The 18,108-nt window shown below is 40.4% G+C and overlaps 1 protein-coding gene across 2 annotated transcripts in view; it reads left to right on the forward strand.

Annotated features, from left to right (window-relative positions):
- CUX1 (cut like homeobox 1) overlaps window positions 1-18,108 on the forward strand; it is a 250,607-nt gene that overhangs the window by 145,053 nt on the left and 87,446 nt on the right. For both annotated transcript variants that reach the window (XM_035900513.1, XM_035900512.1), the window contains exons 9-11: window positions 2,120-2,168; window positions 12,723-12,827; window positions 15,577-15,765. In XM_035900513.1, coding sequence (XP_035756406.1) covers window positions 2,120-2,168; window positions 12,723-12,827; window positions 15,577-15,765 — 343 coding nt within the window. The remainder of the gene's footprint in view (window positions 1-2,119; window positions 2,169-12,722; window positions 12,828-15,576; window positions 15,766-18,108) is intronic.

Raw genomic sequence — 18,108 nt, forward strand, 5'->3', positions numbered from 1 at the left:
TGCTCTTCTCAGGTTCTGCAGTTTTTCAGACCTTTGGCTGATACCTGGCACCCCCGGTTTGGGAGGAAAGGCAGTGATTTTATTGTTCTCCAAACCCTACAGAGAAGCGAGTGGAAACTGGATTCACTTAAGCTGTAGCCGGTGTGTTGGGATGGGACATTCCCAGCTCTGTTCTGGGAGGCGTGTGATATAATCCAGACATCAGTTACTGGCTCCATATAACCTGAGGCATTCACGCATAAATTCAGCCTGAATGCATAAGCTTATATAAAGAGGATCCTTAAACTATCCTGGCTAAAAATATTTGTAAAATGCTGGGAAACATGGGGGGGTTTTCGGGGGTTTTTTTGGTGCATTAGATTGCTCTCTTCCATCTTACCTCTGTCGCAGGGGTCATTTGCACAGTCTTAGGGACTTCTTTTCCATATGAAATACTGTAATTTCTGTACGTGGGTTAACAAGTATTTTGGGGCTGGAGTTTCACAACTACACGGGCTAAAGAGATTGAAAGTGTTATTTTAGTCTTCTGCTAACCTGTCCAGGTTAGTCTTCTGGCTACTCCCTGCACACTTGGAATCCTTATTTGCCCAAGGAGTGATTGTTCAATTCAATAACTAATGTCTATTATTTATTATTAATTCAAAACATCGTGTGCATGATTTCTTTCCAACGTAAGAGCACATTAGCTTCTCCTGCACAGGAAAACACATGTTAATCTGTTTTCCATTATTGTCCAAAAGATTTTTTCAAAAGGCAATTCGTGTTGCCCCGACAACATTAAAGGCTGTAATTAAAAATAATTTTCCATTAATTTATATACATACACATTTACTTATTATGATCTTTTACTACATTTCCCTAAGTGTGCATGCAGAAACCTAAAATGCTGTTGAACAGTAAGTCAATATTCAGTGTAATGATCCAGTGTCGAGTGTGCCAGTACCCTGATGTACTTCAATTAACCATCGTTCCCAGAAAACACCTGCATAGAAGAATGGGTCTTCTGTGGGATCAGCAGAAAAACAAACCCTGACTTTTCTGCATCGGCAGAGGAAGGGAATTCCAGTATTTCACAGCTTTTACTGATAATGATCTGCTACAGATTAAAAACAAAAAACAGACATTATGGTGTTGGCAGATTGCAAAAGAACTTGCTGGTTAAAGCTGCTGTTCATAGGAGATGAGGATAGTGTTTATTGCTTCCATATGGTCCAGAGATATAAGACAGGCAAAATGTCTGGGGAGAAGTAATACGTCTTATTATATTGATACAGAACATACTTTGAGGTCTGTAGGCCCTTTTCCGGGTACCTTTCACAGGTGAGAGCACAAGTGTGAAATATTTGCCCATGATTCAGCATGGTGATAAAAAAAGATTGCTTAAGGATTGGATCCATTTGTGTGAGTGAAGTCTCAGAAATGCTGGGGTTTTTAAAGGGTCAGGGCTGGTAGCTGCCACCTAACACACGTGTGTGAAGGATCTGGTTTTCCTTGACTGTATAGTTTTCAACCCTTTGATTTTCCTGTTCAGCTTTGCAAAATACATTAAGACCCTAAGTCTAAATTTAGAGTTTCATAAATTTGTGTCAAAAAACTCGTTTCTACATAATGTAAAATTAAATTTCTTGGTCTCTTTGACCTCGTGATATATTTTTTTTTAGCCAAATTTAGAACCAAACTGCTAGGCACACTGAAACAGAAGAGTTCCAGGCTACTCTCGTGTACACGTGTACAAGTAGTTGACTGAAGAACCATAGTCTTCGACTTCTCCATAATTATCATTTGTGAAGCACCTTTACATGCAGGAAAGATGCTGCTGCCCTTCTGCAGAAGGTTGGGGAGTGAGATCTTCAAAAATCTAATGAACATGCTCAGATATCGATACACTTATTTCGCTGCAAAAATACATAACAGGCAAAAGAACTGGAGACTTGCAAACCAGCGCTGAAAGCCAAGAGGATTTCACCAGTCAAAAGATTAGCTGATCAGTCTGTGTCCTTTTAAAAAAATGCTGAAAATTGGTATTTTTGTTATGAATGTTGCGATTGCACTGTGCATGAACTCATATAGCAGGCATTCTTCATGTGATAACGGTACTTCTGCTCTCTTGTTCTCCCAGGGCTGATGAAATCGAGATGATCATGACAGACCTTGAAAGAGCAAATCAGGTATGATTTTTAAATGAGTCCCTCATAAAATTCTAAGTGTGACTTTGATTTTTTTTTCCCCCCCCTTCTCTTTTGGATTTCATGACAGTCCTTTTATATGCACTTAACAGTCATAACTGTGTAGAGTAAGAAAATATGCGAATTTAGAGATAAATACAGCTCTTTAGGGATACTCTGTAAGGATTGTATGCACAGTAAAGTAGTGCTTGCCATATATTTACCTTCTAATAATTTAAACTTAAGTTTCCCACTATAGTTATTCTTGGGTTTGTGTTTCTAAATCCATCGTGTTGGCCCCTACTTGGACATGCAGGTAACTGGTTTACCCAAATGAAAGGGCCTCACCAGTCAACAGATTAGCTGATCAGTCTGTGTCCTTTTAAAAAAATACCGAAAAATGGTATCTTTGTTATGAATGTTGCAATTGCACTGTGCATGAACTCATACAGCAGGCTGCAGCGCAGGGCAGCCTGACCTAGGGAGGCCTGACCTGCTGCTGCAGCTCCAGCTTTTGTGGACTTCTTGGGACTTTTCTTTTTCCTTCCTTTTCTGATATGTTTTATTAGCATATTAATTTTTAGCGAGGGTTGGATCAGACTATGCCATGCAGGAGAAAAAGAAATTGTAATTTGTTCCTGCAGATGCTGATTTGGTAGACTGCAAAATGTCTCTCACGCATTCCCTCACAGTGCACACTCTTCCAGAAAGTGGCACAATTGTACGGAGCTTTTTAAAATAAAAAGTTTCAAAAAAGCCCAAACCTAGCACCCAAGCAAAGTGCCCTTCTGGTCCATTCTGCACTTTGAGTGACTGAGGTGATGAAAGAGATGTGTATGGACATGCAGGATTCACAGGTGATAGGTGCCACAGGTGATGGTTTCACTGAGGGAAACCTCAACCAGCCATTTGCTTATCGGTGAGCTTCATTAATCCCTCTGTTGGGTAAGATCAGAGATTACAGATGTTAACTCTCTCAGGTTATGGTTTTATAATCCTGTTGAAGTTTATCTAAGAACAACTCGCTCCCAGGAAGAACCGTGGCACCTCCTTCCCCACCATGGGGTCCTGCTGCACGCCTCGTGCTTGCAGGAGTGGTTGTGGAGCCACACCATGAGCCAGACCAGGTCCCTGATCCTGTTAAAATTCACTCCCCCTCCAGCTGCTGTTCTGTTTTGCCTTTGTCCTTTGGTTAGATCAGCTTTCAGCCCGCACACTCCCCTGGTGCAAGCTGACAAGTATAGCAAGTATGTCATCCTTTACATTAGTTCTTCATGAACTAGAAAAATACTCACGAAGCAGAAGGCAGATTTGGAAGTTGTTGCATTGATTATTTAGTCAGTACAAGAAAATCAGGCTTTGCATAGTGGGTTTTTAGTTCTGTCAAACAACTTTTGTAGACAGCATTAAATATTTATGAAAGTGCTAGTAATTATTTGAAAATATTTGAAAAATTTGACTTTTTAGAAATTATGTAGATGCTAAAGATATTTTGGTAGAATTGTTTCATGATTTTTGCAAAGGCAGTATTTGCAAAGTTGTAGCAGTGGTTTACCCAGGAGGTTTTTTCTTTTCTCAGAGTGGAAAGGTGGTTGTAGTTAAGGAACAGGTATTTCTGATTTCCTTGTTGCCATACTAAAATGGAGTGTATCTGTTTATACAGAAACACTAAAGACATTTCCTATCTAACTGGAACAAACCTGCAATGTCAGGATTTTTTTTTATTTTATTGGGGTTTTTTTAAATTAGTCAACATTTATAACTGCTTATGTGTATATCCCTTAGTTGGGTTATAATTCAGCAAATTCTGAATCTGTATGTAAACATGAGTGGGCAATTCATCTGAGCTGTTGTAAAGCCAGAAGAGGTGATTCTGTCTCCCCTTTCCCCCTGTCCCCCTCCTCTGCTTCCCCCTCCTGGCTGTTGCGGTCCTGTCCCTTCCCTAATAGCAGCTTTTGCAGTTGGGGGACCCTTCATTGGGTCCATTGAGCTCAGTAACTGCAGAAAAGCCTGAATTTGGGGGGAAGGGAAAGGGGCCAGGTTTGGTTTCTGTGGGTTTAGCAAATTGAGGCAGCTCGACAAAACATCAGAGAAGCAGCAGCGCTGAGATGAGGGATGCGAGGGGAGCGTGTGGCCTCGGAGGAGACGGGGAAGGAAAAGTTCACTGGTGGAGGAGCAGGAGCAGTGACCTACTGGTTTGCCGAAACATGCCCAGAGTCCTTGTCTTGTGTGATGCTTTACCTTTATAAAACACTTCTGTAAATTATAACTAAGTAATCTTTGTAGCAGCAATTCCTGTGTTTTACCTCTTCATAGTTGGGTAAAAAAAAATGGAAGAAATTAAATCCATTGCACAGGCCAGAAAGTGAGTTTGCATCAGGCTGAAGTGTTACAATTGCAGAAACAAGTACTTAACATAATTATGTATTTAATAGTTAAATTAACATTTCCTTTTACCATTTCAGTAAGTACTTATTCCCCATTATTAAGGCTACCTTTAAAGAGTAGTGCTCAGCATGACTCCTGCTTTGAGGATAGACTGCCTTGCTGATTTTGATGTGATGTTTTGCTGCTCTGGAATTAACACTGACCCAAATGACTGGGATTTGGAGCAGGAATTTACAGAATAGCAAAATGTTTCCACTGAAAATGTGAAAAATATTTGCTGTAGATTTTTAAATACCTGATATTTCTTCAAAATCCCTTTCTCAGTTACTGCCCTTGTTAAATCCGGAGCTGGCATTTCTGAACTCCCCTTGCTTGTCCACACCTAGGTGAGGACACCTCTCTGACTCCTAAGAGGTGGGAAGTGCCATTTCCCTCTCCAGTTCTGCAGTAACAAGAGGGTGGATGTACTCATTGACATTGATCCAGGTGTCCATATTCTAGGTGATGAAAGCCATGGGGACAGAGCTGATGTTCTAACTCCTGCCCTTGTGTCCTGTTGGTTGAAGCATGGACCATTCTTCTTAGTCTTCAGACTCCATCACCACTGTTTTTTCCTCATTTGGATCCTCAAATTGTTTCATGCAGGAGCTTTCTAGGCTTGTTTGTGTGCTATCATCCCCAGAAGAAATTCCTAGCTCATAAAAATAATTACCTTTAAATACCAGTGAGCTTTGCAATTTTCTGCTTAGAAAGAAAAAGGGGTAGTGACCGCAAAGCTCCATTTCTCTCCATTGTGTCATTAACTCAAGGTATAAACTGAATTTTGCTCCAAACCTTAACCCTAACCAAGGAGAGAAATGAATCCCTCACTTGAGGGGAGCAAGCTGGAGTGGAGGGGTTTGGAGGCGGGTGCTGGACGTAGCAGCGTGGTGGCAGCAGGCTGCTGGGATGACAGTCTTTTCTCAGCTGCTAATCCAGGCACTCAGCATGGTTAATCCAAGAGCTTGAGTGGGGTTTTGCAGCAGGGCTGGTCTCATCCAGACTGACAAAGCTCAAACAGAGTAATTTAAGTACACCGATTTACACCCTCTGTAAGGGTGAGGCAGGTCTTGGCTAGGAGGTGGGTGTCAGTGGTGGCCTGTGGAGCCACCCTGCCACTTCAAATCTTGAGAGGTATAAACCAGCACAGAAAGGAGAAGAACAGGACATCAAAACGGTTGGTCTACTGACACCTGCCCCAGGAGGAGCTCTTAGCTCCACGATGTGGAGCTTCAGCAGGGGGGTGAAGCCTGAAGCCCATGGCCCCCGCTTGCTTTAGCAGTCAGATGCGACTGCATTGCCCAAGAGGCAGCAAGGGGGTCTGTTACCCCTCGCTGCTTTTCTCCTCATCCCAAGACTGTATGGCTTGCATGGCTTGGGTACGTAAAGGGCTGAAGTCAAAATATATCTAAATGCAATAGGAATTGCTTATTTTCACTTTACTAATCCTCTGGCTCGATAACAAAAATAACCCAAGAGTTCACCCTCGCATTTCCATGAAGATTTAATAATCCTGTAGTTTGGGGAAGGGACTCGTTTTATTAAGATTTCATTTTGCACAATAAATCACAGCATATTTTCTGATACGCTACGAAGTATAATAATAAATAATTAAAACTAAACTACCCTTACTTGTCAAAATAAATGATTTATCATAGTTCAGGATATAGCATCTTTGAATTTTTTATTGTTTGATTCCCAGAATATTATAATTTCCAATCAGTGAAGTTAATGAAGCTCCAGTGTGCTTTTCTGCATTTGCAACAGTTACAGTTGTGTGAATGTGTATTTTACACAAATATTTGTGGTTAGGACTTTTCTGTACCATTCCAAGTTTACACCTTTCTCATAAGTGTTTATGGCAGTAAGTCACAAAGCTTTGGGATGACAAATTTATCCAAATGAATTATCCTTCTGTTTCTATACTTCATCTAGCAACCTGGAGTCACTGAGCTGTGCCTGAGGAAAACTGAGGTTTCTGTTGAAAACAGTAATTCCTGTTTTGTGAAAACAGAAACACTTTGGAGTGTTAAATTTAAAAAAAAAAAAAAAAAAGAAAAAAAAGAGAGGCTCATTTTAAGGTTTTAATACTGGGTCTAAGTTTGTGGTTTCATTGAGGTATCCAGGTCTGTTTGCTGGCTTTATACATTCAGTTCACATTGTTTAAAAAAAACCAAGGAAGTTTAATGGGCTTCGTAATTTGGGCTTCCTGAAAAAAAAAGTGCTTCTTCACTTTTAAAAGAAAAAGAGAAGGACTTCGTTAGGGTTGGTTGATCCTGGATTATTGTATTTTAATCTTGAGGAGGAGAAAATAGATTTGAAAAACAGACTCGGATACAGGTATCCTTAGGTTTTGGGAGTAATAACAGAAAGAGAACATGGGACCTTTTTTTTTTTTTTTTTTTTTTTGTGGACTTTAATGAGAAAGCTATAGAAAAAGAATGAATCTTTTTCCACACAGAGTGTCTATGCCATGTTATCCCTTGGGAAAACAAAAATGTTTTCTTTACATCTTCACAGTGCTGATAGTGCTCCTAGATTTCTTCTACTTATTTTTTCTGAGGAAAGAAAGTAAAATTTAGAAACTTCTGTTACCAGTAAAACAAGAACAACTGCTCTTTCTAAAATACTTAAAGAATCTAGGCTGGATCTGTACCATTTACTCCACATAAATGTAGCGTGAGATTTTAAGATCTGTAGAGGAAGGGGTAGTGAGTTTCAGCATTTTTTGGAACCAAACTGCCACTAAAATCCATAGAACAGTGTCTGCTATAGAAGTAAAAGAAAACCCCACCAGGGCGTTTTCACAGAAATGCTGTTCTCAAGTTGATTATTTTTTTATTTCATCGAGTACAGTACCTTCCGATCTCTAACAAATCACATTGGAAAATGGTTTGAAAAGATATTCCCACTAAGTGAGATTGCTATAAAATATGTATGGTTTTGAGCAGCAGATGGAATAAATTCTCCTCTTTCACTTAGCAACACAAATGCAACGCAATGTAGGTGCTGCAAGTGCTGCGCGGGAGGGTTTTGCTCTGACCCACCGGTGGCAACAAAACCAGGGACGCGGCAGTCCTTGGGTTTACGGTTCCACGAAGAAATGTATTCATCTTGAACTGACTCCTTCATCTTCACCACGGCTAACACAGATACTGGCCACAGTATTTGCTTTTTATTTCTGACTCCCTTTGCAGCGAACGAGACCCCTGCCATCATGGTGTGCCATAGCCCCACTGAATTCAGCAGGGTTACGCCGGTTTATAGCAGATGAGGTCATTTGCTTCATCCTGTGATTTCACTATCTGTAAAATGGGAATAATAACATTTACTTTATAAAGCACATCAAGATCCTTGCACAGAGAAGTGCTGTATAAAGGCAAAATATGGTTAATATTATTTTCATACAAGCACAGGAGTTTCCTGTAAATGCTTGGCTTTCAGTTGGGAATACATTTATCTGGCAGCCTTTCAGTGCACAAAGGAAAGTGCAATAGCCTGAAGACAAGAATGAAGACAACCCAACCTCTTCTGTTTGTTGGAGGGTTTTTTTCTTTTTTTTTATGTAATTCTCCATTGCTGGAAAAAAATAGGTGCCAGGACCCTGAAGAGTCTTTTCATGTCACAGATTTTGTGATAACCTTGCTGTTGTTCTGTGAAAGCTAGGGTCATTTAAAGGTTTTAAAATAAATTTTTATTTCTCAAAAGTTAGAAAATTAAAGCACATTGAACCAGTGTGCTTTAATTGATCTCGCACTCCGTGAAAACATAGCTTTTGTGGCAGCTTGCAAGTGAGAATGTCAGCTTCAAGCACTTAAAACCAAGCATGGTGATTACTGCCATAACCGGGCTCATTAACTTCGGCAGAATTACTTGTGATAATATACACTCCTAGCCCATAGGAAGATTTTTGCCACGTATAGCATTGAATTTAGCATGTAATAAGGAAATATAGTTTGGCTGGTGGAACTTTAAGGGAAAGGTTAGACTTTTTTGCTTGTAAGTATCTCATTTTGCTATTCACACCACTGGTCTTTGATCAAATTAACATTTTACTGTAAGTAGAAGAGCACTCAGTTCATGCTATTCATTATCTTGTCAGGAAACAATGAGAATAATTTAAACTGGATATATTGTGTAAGGCTTCTCTTCTCTTTTTTTTTTTTTTTTTTAATTGGAAAGCGCACGGCAGCATTACAATCATGACCTACTGGCTCCACTGTGAAGAGCACAATATTTACATGCTATTTAAGGAGAAGGAAAGTATTTTGAAATATTTTGTTACCAGGGAGGTAGCTCCATGCTAGAAAAACAGCAGTATGGAAATTCGGAGGAACTGTATGGCTGAGCTATTCAGAAAATCTTATTTCTAGGCAATGCTGGATTTGCATGATCTCCATCAAGGCCAGTAGGGTGACTGTCGCTGGTTAGCGTGTTTTTTCTAGGCTGCACGTAGTAGATATGGAAGTAAGAAGCCAAGAGTTTTAGCACTGCCTGATGAAAAGCAACTGCACTATGGCATACATATTTCTTAGCCGATGGGAGAGTTTCACACAAAGAGAAGGTTGTGTGAACTTTCCAGTGGCTCCGAGTTGTGCAAGATTGCTAGGTTTTAGCCATTTTCCATACTGGGCATCTGTCTCTGGCTGCATTCTCTTTTTTTTATTTCAGGAAAAATTGTTGAACCATTTCTAAGAAAAAGATTAGAAAAAAAAAATCCATTTTTCCCCACATGTTACGAGTTGTTCTTGCTGTTTTGGTGAGGAGCCTGCTGTGCCCATATTTAAGAGAAGGGGCTTGGCACTTGATGAGGGAGGGTTTGCCTTTTTCTCAGGGTTCTATCTTGTGTTGCTTCAAGTAGCAAAAGAAAAAAAACAGCCCCAAGTTGGGCCAGCCTATAAGCGGCTGAAAAAACCCCAAGTTCACACAAACTCAACAGAATCTGGTTTGAATTTGTTGGCTTTGATGTCCGTGCCTGTCCCAAGCACGCTGCAGTCTATCATTGCGCCGGCTGGGTGAACATTAACCAGCCAGGTTTTTCTTCTCTTGGTTGTAATGTAAGGTTCAGTGCCACTTTGACGGGAGAGCTGGGAGGGGAGATGCTCCTCCAGGCTGCCCCCACCACTGCGGGGAGACGGGCAATGTCAGCGTGAGAGCACGGAGAGCGGGGAGTGGAGAAGGGGGTTTGTGGTGGGGAGAGAGGGAGCAGAAGGACTGGGACGGGGCTGCTCCAAGGACATTGGGAGAAGAAGCAACAAGGAAAAGAGGAAGGAGGAAATCGTGGGGGTAAGAAAAATTGTGGAAGTTTGTGTGTATTCGTTAGGTCGTGCGAGATACGAGCTTGCTTTTGCCTGCTTGAAGTTAAAGGCACTGTGAAGCTCAAAGAAGACAGAAATGGTGCTTCCAGCGGCCAAAATTAATTACGAAGGGGACAAAGTGACAAGCAGAGAAGGGCAGGAGTCAGAGAGGCAAAACCAGAGATTTTTGCAGGGGAGCAGAACCGCAGCTGCTGTATGGGGTCTTGGGTGCAGGCCAAGCTGCCAACTTTCTCAGGTGAGAAGCGGCCAAACGCAGCCCGTGCCACACGGTGAGGCTGTGGTTGACACCACCACGCCGAGCACCCAAATGGAACTATGCTGGGGGCTTGGGGAGCCCAGATAGCTAAAAATGGGGATTGTGCCAGTGCATTCATTAACGCTTCTGAAGCACTTGGATCCTTTGATGGCGGAAACCAGAGCACAGCCCATGAGGAAGCGATTAATCCTATCTGCAGAGGAGGGTGGGATTAGTTTGCTGTAAATAAACTACAGAGGTCACACGCGGAACAAGGAGGACAAAGCAAAATACTCATTCACAGAGCAATATTCATCCCGAGTGTTGAATGAAGTAGGGGGGTCTCGTTGGAAAAAAGCAACAGCGTGTTAGTGTGCGGTTCCAGCCTGCCTCCCGAAGCCCTGGCACATACCTGCAGCCTGGGGGTTGGCCTTTCAAAACTTTTAAGTGCTCAATTTTGAAACTACCATTCTTTTAACAGGCTTCTGTGTGTAATTTATAATTTATATTGCAACAGCACCCAAAATTGCTTTCCAGACACTGAACACATCTATAATTCTGGCTCTAAAAAGCTTCCATTCTGGGGGGAAAAAAAAAAAAGAATAATTGACCAGTATTTCCCAAACAGAATTGCCCAAAGTTTCTGTTGATGTATTTTTAACAATGTAGCATGAAATCTTGTCTGGTATTATTCACAGGGTTACAACAGGTGTTCTGAATTGGCTGGGGAGGCTACGCAGAAAGGGCAGCTGACAGCTTACTGTATATGCAGATGTAACATCTATTAGAAATATCCTCTGTGGGTTGCTTGCATGCAAGCTGAATAGATTCTCAAAACAATGCTGCTGTGAATGGAAGCCATCAGCAGAATTGCTTAAGGCTGCAAAACCCATTACTTATACAGCAGTAGATGCAAGAGCGAGCGCCACAGCGTAGTAACTTGTCCTGCTTTGCTGGAGTTGTTTAGCAGTTATTAGATCAATGTATGTACATCCACATCTAATAAAGTGCGAGAAGATAATTTATCTCAATCTGTATTGTTAGCTCAGGTTTTGGTCCTAATATTATCCAGCAGTATAAGCAGCGTAAACTTTCTTTTTTTGTGCCTTTTTAATGCTGCTGCCATTTTTTCATGCACAAAATGGGTTGTGTCCCATGCTCTGATTATTAGTGCCATGTTACTGTACGTTTTACAATTACACTTTAATTACAGCTGTAGAACCTATGCAAAATCATTTAATATAATGTTATGAGCAAATAGCACAGATGATGCATTTAGTATTTGATTGCCGTTCGTTTACTGATTGATTAAACATGCAGACAGAGTCTCTGCTTTGACTGGTAAGTCAAAGACCATGCACGCACACAGGGTATAGGTTCTATATTCGCTCTTTCAGACGACTTAGGTTTTCAAACGGACTAGCTGAAAAACTAGAGAGTCTGGCACACAGAAATATGGCAGTTTTGGTGGCTTGAAAATGAATTTATCATTCAGTAAAGGGAGGGACCCATCAGTGTAAAAGTTGGTCAAGAAAAGTTTTGACCGTGATTGGTGGCAGTTCATGGGTTTGGAAGAGTCAGTGATACATCTTGGAAGTGCAGATAGAAAATTATTTTAGCTATATTCTGCTGAAAGTGCAGCACGATTTGCATGGAGAAGCCCAGGTGAAAAACAGTCATTACTCAAGGAGGAGAGCGATGTGGTTTTGTAAAAATAAAACAAATTTTTGCAAAAAAGAGAGAAGAAAGTCTGACCAAGAGGAGCATATACTGTAAAAGCAACCAGGGTTTGTTCCACTTTCTTAACAGAAGCTTATACACAGTTATGAAAAGGACTTTGCTGCTATTTATTGCCTGAAGTTACTGATCCATCTGTCTCTACCAGACTCTTGCACAGACAGCCTTTCCTCCTAATTCTGCCTTTCTCCCTTCTATTATTATTCAATATTTGTATGGGAATTTTGTCTGGTAGCCAAGTCACAGGCTTATCAGATATTGCGTAAATCCTCAGCAGTTGGTAACTGATCTGCGCAAAATTGTCAGTTTAGGGTTAAATATTGTTGAATAAATAGACCTGCTGAAAGAACAGAATCTGGCGATTCATGTTTTGGGAAATAATTACTGAAGAAAGACAGCCCACAACATTGTATGTGTGTTAGAGAGAATGGTCAGAATATCTTTTAATTCAGCATTTACCCGTGAGAATTATTCCCATGAGGAACCTTGCAATAAAATCTGCTTGGTCTATGAGAATAGAAAGAAATTGAATAAAAAGACTCCATTTCCACTTGTATTTATTCAGTCTGGGAAATTCAGTGGGCCGCAGCATTAGTATCAGCAGGGGATTCCTTGCTCCTAGCGTTAAATTACTGTCATAATCGCTCAATTATTTCTTCCTTGTACTGTTTAAAATAAAAATCCATCACATTCTATGTTTTTTTCTAACATTTATTAGGTTGAGTGTTTAGGAAAATCAATTATATTCAGTCAGGCATGAATTGATGAATGTTCTTGTAATAATTGTCAGTTGTTAAACTGAATGTACTTTCTCTTTTCACCCCTTTTCATTTCCTTCAGAGGGCAGAGGTGGCTCAGAGAGAGGCAGAGACCTTAAGGGAGCAGCTCTCGTCAGCTAACAAATCTCTCCAACTCGCTACGCAGATCCAGAAGGCACCTGATGTGGTGAGAGAAAATATTTACTGACTCTTACAGGTTTCTGACATTCCTGCAGTACAGCTCTTTCAATTTATGCTCGCAGCTATAAAAATACCTGTTCGGAGTAATATTTTAACTGCAGTGGAATTGTGTTCCTTTGGGATTGAGGTTTGGTTAAACTTCTAAGGAGGTTGGTGGCTGCAGAAGACCATGGGAAGGACAAAGGTCTCTCTGCTCCATGGTGACCAGTACAGTGATCCATAGCTTTCCATGGCTGCCGGTTCAGGCGGTTAGCGGCAACTCTCAGAAATTATTTCACGTTGTTAAGAGCGTTAGCAGAGGAAAAAGAAAGGCAGAATGCAGTATAACAAAGAGTGCCTTGGTGGGCCTTCAGAACCTGCCTGCCTGGAGGGCACAGCAGGGACATGGAGCTTCAGACCGAGGGGACCAACTTTGTTCAGAGTTGGCTGAATTAGCAGGGACCCTACTGCCTGCCCATTTCTGGGTCTTGTTATTCTTAGTGTATGGGCTGGCAGAGGAACTAGAAATAAATTCGATATCATTCCAGTTTTCACTGAATATGTCTAAACTGGGGATTACACCTATAAATCCAATAAAAGAAGCTTAGAAAATTGAGAAGATACCCTGTACTCTGAAAGGTTTGGCTGTTTGTTGCCTTTTCTGTGTGTTTCTAAATAAAGCAAACACCGCTGTTTGGGGAGGTTGGTAGCGCTGACTCTGCCGATGGGACCTTGCGGGCACAGAGTGCTATTACAGGACTCCAGCTGGTCCTGGGTTAACAGGTATCACAGATGAGCAGACAGATTATTTTGATTTTTGTTTGCCAAAGGAGAAATAGGAGTATTTAAATGTAAATATGCAATTAAGTGAAATTTAGTCTACTTCTAAGCAGCGGATTTAATGAACAAAAGAAATCATTCTCCTTATATTGCTTGTTTCTTGCAAGCCATATACGTGCTTGACACTGATATCAGACAAACACGCGGTTGCCTTTAAAATACATTTGCAGAGAATGAGTAACAAACCGTAAGTCCCCCAGCTCTGTTTTTTCTGTATTTTCTCAGAGAAGTCAAAAGATAGACAAGCGGTTGTCTATTAATATGACCCAGTATTTTCTCAGAGAAGTCAAAAGATAGACAAGCAGGCTGCAAAACAAAAAATAAAAAAATTAAAAAGCCTGAATATCACTTGTAACTCTGAATTACCTGCCTCTTCCTATCTCATGTCCTAGTCTTATCATTATTTTAACATTAGGTCTTTCTTGTATTTAATAGTACTTCTGCACTTCATTTATATTTAATATGACAACTACTGCAGGATGAAAATGATCATTATCTATCTTATTTCAGACTCTACGTTCTAGTCTCAATAGGCACAAGCAGCAGATGATTATACAACTTGTGATGTTTCATGCAAGCAAATTAGAGGTTTTTTCAAGTTAAAAGTGTAATTCAGTGTAATAGGAGAGCGTTGTTAACTGCTGTTCGTACATGTAGCTTTCTGTGAGATACAATGGGATGTAGTCACTGAGAATCAACCTAAGTGTTTAGAAGACAGGGAAAAGGTATTTTGTTGTGCCTGTATTTTCCAGAAAAGAGGGTATGGAGTGTATTTCAAACTGCGGCAGTTTCGTCTTGAATTGTAAGGAAAGTGCTTGGGTGACAGCATCGGTGGGTTGAATTTTCAGCTCTTTCGCCATAGGATCTTTGGTATAATGCTTACAATCATTGTCTCTTTCTTGGTAAATGGATTCTTTCCTACTTCACTGGTGTTTTCTGAGGAACAGCCATTAACCTTTGTTAGACGCGTTTCAGGCTTTTTAATGGAACTTGCGTTCATTGTTGGGCTGCCTTGTGCTCCCCAGATCTGCACAAGGATTTCCTTATGTTCTTCATGGAAGAGAGGTTCAGAGCTCTGATGCATTATAGCTGTTGATCTCTTAACACAAAAGGAGACAAAAGAGATGGTACAATTAGTCTGTATTATCTTTCTGAATAGATCTACCTTCTTCTTAACTTCTGTCCTCTCTTATTTCATGTCCTACTGGAAAGTCGGTCTAGTGAGGAAGTTTCAGACTTGAGGACAGATTTTGCAGCTGTGGGAAACTGGAAGAAGAAAGATCCTGATTTGGGAAAGGGAATTTCTGAAAGTGGAGACCAAAGGGAGAATGGCCTTGTCTTACAGCTGTCAGATCTATCTTCATCCCCATGGAGGAGAGGCTTTAGTTGCTAGCAATAATGTTAACAGTGAGCAATTTTCATGCAAGGAGCAAGTTCATTGGAAGTAGCAGTTTGGGGCAATTTTTGACAATTTTGCCTGAAATGTGCAGCATGCGTATGAACAGCCAAAGGCACATGACTCTGCCATTCCTGATTAAGAAATTCTGCTCCATTACTTCAGAATATTTGATATGATCAGTATTTTGTAAGCACAGATTTTCATAGTTGTCAAAGCATTTGGACTATTAATAATAAATAGATCTGAATAGAATCGTTTGACTTTCATGGCTGCATCTTTCCAGTGCACTTAAGAAATGGGGAAATTTATTCACTCCATTATCCCTATTTTACAAAAGAGCTGTCCTGAGGAGTAGAAAGGTTCATCTTCCAGATTCATGCAGTCAATTATGGAAGTCCCAGATTTAGAAATTGTTTCTGTCTCTCATGCCACCCGATGCCATGCTTGGTCCTTACCTAACTGCCCTGAATTCAAGCTTGTTGCCTTTTTTTATTCATGTGGTCTATTACTTCTTTAGGAGCAGGCCATCGAGGTGCTAACACGGTCCAGCTTGGAAGTAGAACTGGCTGCGAAGGAGCGGGAAATTGCTCAGCTCGTAGAAGATGTCCAGAGACTCCAGGGCAGCCTCACCAAGCTGCGGGAGAACTCCAGCAGCCAAATCTCACAGCTGGAGCAGCAGCTGACCGCCAAGAACAGCACACTTAAAGTAAGGCTCAGTTCTGTGCTCAGCAGCTTTCCAAGGATATAACTGCTGTACCAGTATTGGGTTTTACTGATGTAAGTTTTCTGTGGTTCTGAGAGGCACTATACAAGCCATTGACTTCTTCAGGATGCTGTTGAATTCTAGTTTCTGTGATATTTTATTCTAAGTGATTGCCATTTTGCTGAAATTTAATTTACCTAGATCTCATTGTTTTGAAATTTGTTTTTGCAGAACAGGCCTACCTTTAGAATTAAAACCACTTACAGCAGCCAACGTACATTTACCATGGATATGTAGTGAAATAGCTGAACTGAAAAGGCACAGAAAATCCTTCTTAGGTTTTAAAACTTTTGATTCCCATCCCAGTGATTGGTATTGCAGATTTGCCAGGAATGTTTATTGTGCTGTGGTCTGTCTTTGAATTTACCTGCTACCCCCTCCAGTTCTCTCCACTGGAAAAGGGAAATGTATAATTTAAAGCATAAAAATAAGTAAAACCAAGACACAGAGAGAAGGCTTCTTAGCCTTAATAACCATTTATTTTTTTTAATTAACTGTATATTTGCTGCACAGCAATTCCCGTTTATAATTAGCGGGCCAGTCCTACACTCATTTGGATACCAGTAGCACTGCACTAAAACCAGCAGAAACGTCTAACATTTTTGTGAGTGACCCTTTTACCTTTTGCTTCAGCAGCTTTACGTTCTCTGTGCGCTAGCCCACACAGTTTTGATCTATCAGTAAGCAGGAGAAATGTTTCCTGACATGTGCTATGAATCAGTTCCCTCTAACTCCTGTCTCTTTCATTGTTCTACCATCTATGAGCTCCAAAGTGTAAACAAGGTAAATTTATCTATTCCATTAAAGACTTCGTAGTTTTGCAGGTTTTATAGTCTGAGAGTTTTTTGAAAGCAGGAGGCTGATAGTACCCACTTAGCTCTGACTGTGGCGTGGGTAGCTTTCCTCTATCAGAGTGATTTAAGGTTCAATTGAAACTCTTACAAATTGTTCTAATTCTGACATTTTTTAGCGGTTACTGGGTTTGCTCTGGTGTAGTGTAATTTATGTGGAGAAACGTCTGTTAGGGATGAAAGCCGAAGCATTGCATTCAGTATGCTTTCTACATGTTTTAAGACAGCCTTGCAGAATTTTTATGAAAATTCAGCAAAGTAAAGGAAACCTATTAGGTTCCTATATTGACAATACCAGTCTCTGCCCATCTGTCACCATGTGGGCACCACTCTTAACGAGGGAGGAAGGAGCTGGCCTGGTTTTGAGGGATGCATTTTGCTGGCTACACCCGTGTTATGTTTTTTTTTTTTTAATTATTTTTTCATAAAGCCTGATAGAAAATATCTTGAGTCCTTGCACTTGACAGATTTTCTTGGAATAAAGCATGTTCCTGGTGAGGTCAGTATTACTTTAGCCATTAACTTCAAAGGGAATAGGATCATAGAAATGACAGAGCAAGTCTTTGATTTTCATTTCAGTAATCTCCTTCCATTTTCTCATAGGCTTGCCCCGCTAATGCTCTGTGTTTAGGTTCCTGTTGATAGTGTCTGATGCAGTGGCAGTGATAAAGTTTTAGTCATTTCAACCCTCTTTAACCTTGATTGTTACACTGCAAAAATATTTCAAAATACCTACTTTTACCCCAAAGTGCTTGGAAAACCTGTGTCTGGGATCTGTTGTACAAAGAACTAAATCTCAGTGATGATGTGTTGATCCCCTGTTTGATTATAGAGGAATTGCTTCTAAAATAACTGAGATTGTAATGGTTGCCTCCACAAAAAATGAATCACGGTTTCACAAATTAAAGCAATGTTCTCAGACCATATCTTGGGGGAATTCTTTAATACTCTATGACTTAATGAAACAATACAGAAATACTTTCAAAATTATTGCTTCTTTATCTTCATCTGATCTAATAATCAAAGCATGTCCGCTAGTAACAAGACTTTTCTAACCATAATTATATTAACCCTTTGTTGGTGGGAGTTAGAGCTTCCCTGCTGCCCACTTAGAATACAACAGTGCTAGGTAGCAAAGAGATACAGCAAATAACCTGGGTTGATGAAATATGGGCTTTTTAATTTGTCACTCTAAACTAAACTGTGACATTAGTCTAATGGGGTTTTTTAAATGTTTTAAGCCCCTTAATGCAGCCCACGCTATTTACCTAAGACACTTTAGTTAATAATACCATAATGTTGGGGTTTTTTCAAATAACGTGAACCGATCTATGCATGCTGTAACATGGGTTTGTTCATACAACAAATGCAAAATGACTCTTTAACATGGACTATTTGCAAATTTAGTGTGCAGAAATGCCACCAGTCCATTCCT

This window comes from Egretta garzetta, unplaced genomic scaffold, assembly GCF_000687185.1.
Source record: "Egretta garzetta isolate BGI_Z169 unplaced genomic scaffold, ASM68718v1 scaffold108, whole genome shotgun sequence".
In the NCBI taxonomy this organism is placed as follows: Eukaryota; Metazoa; Chordata; class Aves; order Pelecaniformes; family Ardeidae; genus Egretta; species Egretta garzetta.